General features: G+C 40.8%; 1 protein-coding gene across 1 annotated transcript; it reads right to left on the bottom strand.

The window, feature by feature from the left end:
• Positions 1-352: 352 nt before the first annotated feature.
• Positions 353-10,794, bottom strand: adap2 (ArfGAP with dual PH domains 2). The gene is made up of 11 exons (XM_022215561.2): positions 10,512-10,794; positions 8,332-8,456; positions 8,147-8,238; positions 7,810-7,898; positions 7,434-7,546; positions 4,058-4,207; positions 3,890-3,973; positions 3,653-3,715; positions 2,663-2,740; positions 2,345-2,573; positions 353-854 (listed from the first exon to the last, which is right to left on the bottom strand). Exons 1-11 carry the CDS (start codon positions 10,597-10,599, stop codon positions 826-828), a joined length of 1,140 nt encoding a protein of 379 aa, XP_022071253.2. The 5' UTR covers positions 10,600-10,794; the 3' UTR covers positions 353-825.
• Positions 10,795-10,842: the final 48 nt, after the last annotated feature.

Raw genomic sequence — 10,842 nt, 5'->3', positions numbered from 1 at the left:
CTCCACAGAAAGGAAGTGCACCAGTTAGACTGCTCCCCACAGTCAATATACTGTCCTTGACATGGTATGGGACGGTATAATATATTATATTAGTATATATTATATAGTAAATTTCTCCTTTGTGAGATCAATAAAGTCTATCTTATCTTATCTTATTATATTATAGTATAGTATACTAGGCTATGTTAGAATATACTATAGAAAATACTATATTATACAATGCTATGCTTATAGTATAGTTCTGTGTAGCATGACATAGTAATATAGCATAGTACAGCACAGCAGCACAATACTATACTATGCTTATAGTATAGTGCAGCACAGTATAGTATGGTATAGCATAGGAATATAGTTCAGTATTGCTTCTTAATTTATTTTTTTCTAGAAACAACATTATAATACATCTCCAATGACCCCAAATATTATTGTTTTTATAATGATTATGAGAAAATTCATAAAAATATAAAATGAATATTGTAAATTACAATGCATCAAAAATAGTCTGGTGATATGCAGTGACTGTACCCCACAATGAACAGTGTTTGATCAGTTGAAGTGTCCATAATTTGACATCTTACAACAAATTCTGAAGCGTGTGGTTGAACATCAGATGCAGTGTCAGTTGAAATGAGTTGATGGGAATGTTTAAGCCACGCTGTGGCTCAAAGCACCATCAGAGTCACCATTAATGATGCTTCACTGGAACAACCACAGATCAGTGCTGATTCAGTGCAGGGGCAGCAGGTCGCCATCCATCCGATGAGCTGCAGAGGTTCAGCCACACAGTTTTCTCACCATCCTCCAGCTGTCATACTGCTTTGTAGGTCATCTTTTATACTTCATGTTGGCTTCAACTAGAATTAGGCACAAGAGGATTAGTGGTGAGTTCAGATGCAGAATGCGCTGGTCGAGCATGTGTGCTAAAGTTAATGTTAAGAAGGTTTGTGCAAACAAAAATACAGATGCAGAATGATTCTGTAGCAGGAGTATTATTATAATTTATTATCTGGGATAACTTTGCGGAGGGGCTGCTCAGTGGCGTAGTGGTTAGCACTTTCGCCTTGCAGCAAGAAGATCCCTGGTTCGAATCCTGGGGTGGGCCTGGGATCTTTCTGCATGGAGTTTGCATGTTCTCCCTGAGCATGTGTGGGTTTTCTCCGGGCACTCCGGCTTCCTCCCACAGTCCAAAAACATGCTGAGGTTAATTGAGTACTCTACATTGTCCGTAGGTGTGAATGCGAGTGTGATTGTTCGTCTGTGTATGTAGCCCTGTGACAGACTGGCGACCTGTCCTGGGTGTCCCCTGCCTTCGCCCGAGTCAGCTGGGATAGGCTCCAGCACCCCCCGCAACCCTAATGAGGATAAAGCGGTGTATAGAGGATGGATGGATGGAACTTTGCGGAGCTAAAGATATACCATGGATTAATTCAGACATGTTGGGTTTTTTTTTTTAATTTATTTGCTTTCCCCAGTAGAAGAATCCTCATAACTTTGGTCCAATGAAAACAACCAGCAGCTCAGAATTATCACTTATCAAAATAATTTCACGTCTTCTGGATGGATAGTCACATTTTCAACAGATCTTCATAGTTCCTTCATGGAATTTTGGTGACTTTTCCTTCTTTTATTCCAATGATGTTAGTCTTTCTAGCACTGAAAACTGATGCAGACATTCCTGTTCCCCTCAGGAACAACAATCACATCAGAATGTCAGTTGTCCAGAAAGTTGGACAAAAACTGTATCGGGCAGTTTTACTATAAGTAACAAAAGACACCGAGACATTTTGTCAGAGGTGTTAATGATAAATTTGAAATGTTTCTATGCCTTTCTGCTTAAAATGCCATGTTCAAAATTTCATCCATCCATCCATCCATCCATTCTCTATACACCGCTTTATCCTCATTAGGGTCATGGGGGGTGCTGGAGCCTATCCCAGCTGACTCGGGTGAAGGCAGGGGACACCCTGGACAGGTCACCAGTCTGTCACAGGGCTACATATACAGACACACAATCACACTCACATTCACACCTACGGACAATTTAGAGTAACCAATTAACCTCAGCATGTTTTTGGACTGTGGGAGGAAGCCGGAGTACCCGGAGAAAACCCACGCATGCACAGGGAGAACATGCAAACTCCATGCAGAAAGATCCCAGGTCAGGCCGGGATTTGAACTGGGGATCTTCTTGCTGCAAAGCGAAAGTGCTAACCACTACGCCACTGTGCAGCCCACGTTCAAAATGATTATTTATAATTATTTAATTATAAAACGGTTGCAGATTTGGGGGAAACTGCACTCTCTGTCCCATTCACTATGAACTGTACTGTGAAGCCGTGCTCACCGGTATAATCCTGCGGTGCCATCGGCCGTGACATGACCTTTCTGAGGGCCTCCAGCCACTCTCTCTGCTCCCTCTCCTGCTCACACATGAAGACAAACTGTCGCTCGGGGGTCTCAACCGAAACACCGCAGGTCCACTTGTTTCCCCGAGCATGCTTTGGGACGCACTCCTTCACAGAGTAACCCTTGCTCTCTGTGCCGATGAAAATCACCCCCAACTCCTCTGCATCCTGCATTAGAAACACGTGAAAAGATTCAAACACAACTGAAGACATCACAGAAATGTACTGCATGGGGTGGGGAAAGTTTCGGTCCTCACCAGCTGCCCTTTAAAGTAGAACAGTTTCCGATTTTGAGAGTCCAAAATAAACCACCTCTTTCTGAACGGCTCCTTTTGCTGTGTAGAAAAACATAAACATATTTGATGTCAACATTGCATAAAAAATAAAGTTTACATTTTCACATTTTTAACAATCAATTCTTATATTGTATGTAGTTATATTGCAGTATAACAGTATAGCATAGCATAGTATAGTGTAATGTAATATGCCATAGTGTAAGATAGTGTAGTGTCATGTAGTATAGTATAGTAAAGTATAGTGTAGTATCATATACTGTACTACAGTATGGTATAGTATAATGTAGCATAGCATAGTATAGCATAGTATAGCATAGAATAGCATGGCATCATTTAGTGTAGCATATATAGCCTAGGATAGTATAATAGTATAACAAGTGTGTTTTACTGACATTTAGTATCACATGTTTTTTGTATTTTTTTTAATGCAAAAAAACAATAAGTGAACGTACATGCAAATGAATATTTTGATTCTGAATGTTCCTGGTTTTGATCTTACTCAGCTAATGAAATCCAAACCAGTTTATTTATATTGCACAAACCAAAACAACCCAAGCTGACTAAAATCTGACAGGCAGCAACAAAAAAAGGTGCAAAAACCAAGTGATTAATTTTGAATGAGCGGCTGGACTGCTGCATGTTTGCGTATAACGTCTGCCTGAAACATAAGGCCGTGGTTTTCATATCGGGGAAGATGATTCTTAGCTGATGTTTAAAGTGTAAATTCTCACACTTTACGCCTCTTATGATAACAACTCTTACAAACGTTTTCATGCACAGTGTGGGTCTGTGTGTGTGAAAGAGGAACAGAAACACAAACTGAAATGCACTGACACACTGTTAACAAAACCACAAACATGACTTGAAAGCCTCTCTTAAAATACGCGTAATAATCAGAATAAATATAAGAATGAATCTCATGTAATAGCATTTATCTGATATAAAACTTACCAGTGGTCCTGTCTTTTCCATGTATCCCTCTTTGAGGTAGTTTCTTGTGATTTTTGGTATCAGCTGGCAAAGATAAATAACAGTACACTTGTTATATTTTAGAAAATTTAAGCAAAACAATGACATTTTGGTTTTAATTCCGATTCAGGATGCATTAGCTGTGACTAATCTGCAATCTAAGGAAAACCCTGCACTAACAGTTTGTTTTTGTATTTATTCTGAAAGGTTGAAACTTACTTCCTCATCCGTTCCAGTCGGGTACGCCGTCTTCAGGTAAGCATAGCGAGCAGCACGAATGGCATTGTACCATGTGACTATTTCCTGGAATGGAAGAAGAAATCCTGACTTTATCACAGTCAGTATAAGAACTGCCGGTTGCTGTTATTTATCCTCACACAGTCCCACCTCAGCGCTCTCGTGGTAAACATAGAGGTTCCTGGTGTGATCCTCGTCCTGGTAGGTGAACTGCAGCCCGTGAGGATGACCGATCTTCTGTGGCTGAAATGTGGCGTTCAGGTCTTTTATGGAGATGACAGCTTTAGGGCCTTTGGACTCCTTGATCACAAATATACAGATTTCAGAGTTAATACACTCTCGATCTAAATCTTAAGACCAGTTGAAAAATTGCAAGAATTTGTAATTTTGCACTGTTGGATCTTGAGAAGGTTCTAAGTAGAGCTTCAAAATACAAAAAAACGAAATGGGAGCGAGATATAAACAAACTTGAGCAAGTAATTTATTGAAGACTGCATTTAAACCCAAACATGCTTTTGTCAGCTGATCAAAAGTTTAAGACCACAGCCTTTGAAAGCCAAAATCTGCACAAAAATTTGGACTCCATTTCCTGTCAGGTATTCACACTGTCATGACCTCCTGATGGCAAAAAAGCTTTCTGTCTTTGAACGTGGTGGGATTGTTGAGGCCTCTGGCAACGCGTCATCGCTGCTGAGGTTGGACGCAGTAAGGTGGTCATTTCTAATTTCTAAAAAGATCCTATTAAAAATCCTGTAGTTAGACATTCAATAAGGATCTGGGTTCAGTTTAGGAAACATTTCGACCTGATGGACTTCTCCCTCCTCAGCCCTCTATCGTCAAAACTTTATTACAGACACAGGGTCCAAATTTTAAAAAAAACAGACAGCACACATAAGAAATGTCTAGAGCAGACAACTGTACCAGTGATGCCACAGTTCAGAATGATAACGTGTGGCACTCATTTTGACATTAGTCAGACTCTTAATGATTGTATTCTCACAGTGATTGAGCCGACAAATAAACCTATACATAGCGTTTCTCAAAACTGCATTAAATGTTTGAATCCCAGTAGAAACAAATAGGTGACTGGCACTCTCCCATCGAGGCTTCTTCAGTATTATTGTTAAACAGTCATTGTATGCCACATTAAGTTTCCTTATGCTTGATTGTTTATAGTTACACCACAAGTGAGCCGTAAGTGAGCCCAAATCACTTATTTTTGCCTCCTATTCTCAACCCTGTTTTTAAAGGTTGGCACCGAAAGGGGATTGTTCGTTTTAAAGATTTTTTTATTGATAACAATTTGATTTCATTTGACAAATTAAGTGAGAAATTTGACCTCCTTAAGTCACACTTTTTCAGATACTTACAAGTTCAGCAGTTTATCCTCTCTCAATCTCCTAACCTCCTTCGACTGCCTCAAGAAAACTTGCTTGATACTGTCCTATCCTCTAACCCTTTTAAGAAAAGACTTATTTTGAGTTTCTATGATAGGATGCAGAACTTAATGCTCACTTCCACCGATAAACTGAAGGTGGCGTGGGAGGAAGACCTAAATCTCTCTCTCTCAGCTGACACATGGTCCGTGATTCTTAAACTAGTAAACTCAACCTCTCTCTGCGCTCGTCATTGCCTTATTCAATTTAAGGTCGTTCATAGAACCCACCTCTCTAAAGCCAGACTGTGGCATGTTTATCTGGACGTTAACCCTCTTTGTGATAAATGCCACCATACTGAGGCATCCCTCAGACACATGTTCTGGCTCTGTCCCTTCATTAGTAAACGCTGGACAGGAGTATTTAACACTCTTTCTCAGATTTTTAGCATCAATCTGGAGGCTGATCCCTTGGCTGCTTTATTTGGTTTTATCGACTCAGGTCTCCACCTATCCGCTCACAGACGACACTCGCTGTCCTTTGCTCTGCTTCTTGCTCGGCGGGCAATTCTGCTGAAGTGGAGGGACCCCCGCCCACCCACTCATTCACAGTGGATGGCAGGTGTGATGTCCTGCCTTAAACTGGAAAAAATCAGATGCGCACTTAAATTCTCAACAAGAAGCTTTAATGACATGTGGGGCCCATTTCTAAACGTGTTTCATTCCATTTGAAGCAACCACTATAATTGTTTAATTACTTACCTTTCATTTCCTTAGTATGGACTGCAGTTCTCAACTCATTTACTCAAGTATACTCGACAAATCTGTGCTCATTTGCTAGGGTCACTGGCAGTGGGGGGGGGGGGGGGGGGGGGGGGGATGTTTTCTTTTTTTCTGTTTTTTTTTTTCTTTCTTCTCTTTCTTGTTTGTTTGTGATCTTGCCTTGTAATCTGCACAAATGAAGTTTTGGAACAAAAAAGTGAAGCTGTAGACCCAAAAAACCTTCACCAGCGCTGAGCCAGAGGATCCGATTGGCTGTCCATCAAGACACAGGACGATCCTCGAGTTAAATCAAGGCCATTACTGATGCTAACTGCAGTTTATTTAACAGTCAGACGACATCTGTGAGGGAATGGCTTAAGAAAGGTCCACATTTCCTTCAACACTACAAAGTTGCCTGTTTGGACTTTGCACCAAATATAAGACATTGAAAGGTAGAAGAAAGTTTTATTCCCTAACCAGAAAAATGCAACTTTGATGGTCCTGATGACAAGGAGATCCCAGTGGAAATGTTTTCTACAAGGCTCCATCATGATCTGGGGTCCTTTTCCCTGCTTCATAACAATGGAGCTTCAGGTTTGCAGGACGTCAAACGGCCGCTGGCTACGTGGAGATGTTGCAGTGGCATCCTTCATGACTGAGGGCCTCATGCTGTCATCACTGGGTTCTTCAACAGGACAACGCTGCAGTTCCCAGTAGAGCCTCACAAAGGACTTCTTCCAGGAGAATAACATCACTCTTTTGGACCATCCTGCGTGTTCCCCTGATCTAAACTCAATTAAGAACATTTGGGGATGGATGGCAAGGGAAGTCTACAGAAATGGACATCAGTTCCAGACAGTGGATGCCCTTCGTGAAGCCATCTTCACCACTTGGAGCAGCATTCCCACTGGTCTCCTGGAAACATCAAGCATGCCTAAACCAATCTTTGAAGTGATCCACAAGAACGGTGAAGCTCCTCATTACTGAGTCCTTTTTTGACACTTCTGTTTCTGTTTTGAGGGTTTTCAGGTTTTTTGAGCTGTGGTCTTACGTTTTGATCAGCTGATGATAACAGCCTATTTCAGTTTAATTGTTGTTTTCAATAAATTGCTCGGTCAGTTTTGTTTTTCTCTCGCTCCCATGTCTTCTTATTGCATTTTCTGAGCTCTACTTAGAACCTTCTTTAGAGCCAACAGTTCAAAATGCAGTTTCTTGCAACTTTTAAACTGCTGTTAAGATTTTGAGCAGGAGTGTATTCAGAGCAAGTCTGGATGCAGCTGGTTGTACACCAATTCTTGCATATGTTATTAACAAGAAATCTTGAATTACTGAGGAATTATTTAGATCGTATGGTGCAGATGAACTGTGTCAGAGCTGCAGGAAACTCACATTTTCCTTGTTGTAGTACGTCAGCGTAAATTCCCTCTCTGACAGTACGAACTTCCTCTTCAGAAACTGTGTGTTCTCTTTCCCTTTCTTCCACAGCATCCCCTCATAGAAACCTGGTGGCACACAAGTAAAACTACTGAATCACAGTTTCTGCTTTGATACGGGCAGGTTGCACTTGCAAATGTGTCAGTTAGTCAGCCAAAATATGTTGCACAGAGCGGCCACTTCTCACTTCCTGGCTCTTTCATTATGCAAATAAAAAAACAGGCTTTTCTTGCTCAGTTCTGCATACATATGAGGAACCACATTGTTTAGACTCTTTTTGCACCAACTGCCCTGCCAGGTTTTGTGAGTGAACAAGCAGTGAAATGATCACCTGTGGAGTAGGAAACTGGAGGGTACTTGGTTTCTCCTGTGAATTCTTTCCTCTCATACTTAGCTCGAATCCACTGCTCTCTCAGGACGCTGCAGTTCAAGACAAACAGATGAAAAACAGTCACACGCTTCATTAAACTCTGACCGAGCTGCAGAAATTCATCCAGATTTCACTTCTATTCTCACTAGTTGCACTTCTCTCTAATATCTCCGGCGCTGCCCAGTCAGCAGTCTAGCAGTGCTCGTAAATTCTGGCAGGATTTACCAAAAAAATCCCATCATGGCGACATAAAAAAAAGTTTTTAGAAGAGTGTCAGCATTCTGGGAAAGCGACTTACTTGCAGTCATGTTGCTGAGGCCGGTAGTAGTACGGTGGCACGGCCTTCTCATACAAAGCCTGAGCGTTGGCGTTTCCACTGGACTTCATGATCTGCCCAGAACCCCAGAACACACACATCAGGATTATGTAATTTCATCTGAAAAGCTAAAAACAGAAAAGGGTGCAGGACAAGGTAGCTCATACCTGCACTAGTTTGTCCTCCCAGAAGTCCAGCCGTATGGATTTGACCCGGCTGGAGAGGCTGCGATGGATCCCAGAGCAGTTCAGACACACAAACACTCCCAGTTCATAGGACGCCCAGTCTGGATCTGAGGATTCAAAAGCAAAACTATTTGTCCAAGTCTATGTCCACCAACCTACATCAGGGGTGTCAAACTCATTTTAGTTTAGGGGCTACATTCAATTCAATTTGATGTCAAGTATTCCAAAGCAGTAAAATCACAGAATAATGACCTCTAAATAACCACAACTCCAACTGTTTCCCTTTGTTTTAGTGCAAAAAAAAAGTACATCTGAAAATGTTCAAATTAAATGAATTATCTTTTTAAGCTAAGCTAAGCTAAGCTAAGATAAGATAAGATAAGATAAGATAAGAAAGCGTTCTTGTTATTATACACAGTGTACAATGAAAGTCCGGATGACTTCCTCCCTTTTAAACATACAAGATAAAAAGGAAAAGCACTCAGAGAGTGAAATATTCTGCCAAGGCTCCTCAGTGGAATCATTTCCGATGGCTGAAATCTTGAAAAAAATTGTGGTAGAAATCATGACAGCATAGAATGTGTCCATTGGGTATAGATGTACTAACAAACAAAATGACCTTGTGCTGAGCACAGGCGTGTGTTCTGCATGTGTACGTTATGTACGGATACTAAATCACGTGACCTAAACATGTAGCAGGTGGAGGGAATTGATGGGACTCAGAAACACCTCCACAGTTTAATCAGTTGTTCCTTGGATCATTTCTGACGGATAAGTCCTGATAAGTCCTCAGTGGTGGATTTGTAGTAGGATCACAATCAGCTGATGTAGTGTTCACTTGTTGTCATGGTTACAGTGACCCCCTGCCGCTATCTGGCAATGATACAGAAATCTTTAACTAATCCATGGATCCAGACTATAAGCCGCATCACTGCCAGAATCTAATCACTTGGTCCTTGTGTCATTTCTGACCTTCACTGAAACTTTCATCCAAAACTGTTTGTCTGTCTTTGAGTAATGTTGCTGCCAGACAGACAGACAGACAGAGAGACAGACAAACTTACACCGATCATCACATAACTCCGTAGTCCATTGGTGGAGTAATAAGTTAAGAAAATAAAGGAGAATGAAAAAGAGTGCAGTAAAAGACGCAAACAGAAATCTCTACCAAAAAATGCACAAAAAATAAGTCTAGAAACGATTTAAAATTTCCAATTTGCAGTTAATATCTTCTCTGTAATTTTTACACTTTGAAAAATCATCCAGAGGGCCGGATTGGACCCTCTGGACGGCCAGTTTTGGTCTGCGGGCCGCATGTTTGACCATCCTACATGGGAAAACCTCAGTATAATAGTATCCGTTCATCTTATCTAGTTTACTAAATGTAAACAAATACAAGTACAATACAACTTAAATGTCCTCACCTGTTGTTTTCAGAAAATTTTAGGGCATAAAAACACAACACGTGGCATTCTGAAATCAAATGATGAGTTCGTACAACTCATTAAATCAAATTAAAACAAAACTGGCATTTAAACAGACTTTCTAAGATGAACAAACATGACAGAAGTTTGAGGTGTGCCTTTATTACACATTAAGTAAAGCTATAGTTGATTTTTTTCAATATGAGTCACTCAGCGACTCATAATTTATCTCAAAGATTGTTTTTGTACCGACTCTAATAATAATAGTTGAGGAAAAGTTACAAAAGAGAAAAAAAACAGTGAAAGCCTTTAACCACTTGTCAAGTTGAGTTCATTTAAATGAGTTAATCTGGATTTTTACAGCTCATAAGTTGAATTTGAACCAATTAAATGCAGTTAAATTATATCTTTAAGACAGCAGAGGAAGCTGAATGAACTTAATATGATTTAAAGTGTAGTGAGGCTGAAATAACTATGAATATGCGACATGAGACTAAACTTTTATTCTGAGACATGTCCTCCAGAGTGGACAGTTCAGTGTAGAATTACAGTACTTTATAAATGACACCAACAAAACTCCTAGATTGCACCACATCATTCTAAAAATACAATAATATTGAGAGACAGTAAAAGTTAACTTGAGGTTTTTTGCATCTGATTATCTACTTTGTGTGAATGTCCCGCTGATTAACAGATAAACTGAGCAGTAATAAGCCAGACCGGTTCTTTGTGTCTCACCCGGCGCTCCGCAGTCCGCGCACCGGCTGTTGTCCTCCAGCTTCACCAGTTCCAGTAAGATCTTTTTGTTTCGCTCACGGTTTGCCATTTCGGTGCGCAAAAATCAGGCTCTCTTCTCAAACGACGACGGATCCGGCGGTCGAAACTCAGCATGTTGGTCACATAGTCTGACAGGGCGGCTGAGAAAACGTCCATATGAAACTTGGAACTTGCGACAGATGAGCTGCTGATGTCTCAACAGCAGCAGAGACCTTCCTCCTGTGGGGCGTCCAGGAGGAAACAACGATGTGGTTCAGTTCAGGGGAGGTCCTTTATGACAGACCGCCTCCCT

The sequence above is a fragment of the Acanthochromis polyacanthus genome, chromosome 21 (assembly GCF_021347895.1).
Source record: "Acanthochromis polyacanthus isolate Apoly-LR-REF ecotype Palm Island chromosome 21, KAUST_Apoly_ChrSc, whole genome shotgun sequence".
In the NCBI taxonomy this organism is placed as follows: Eukaryota; Metazoa; Chordata; class Actinopteri; family Pomacentridae; genus Acanthochromis; species Acanthochromis polyacanthus.
This window is presented reverse-complemented; position numbering and strand designations above follow the sequence as displayed.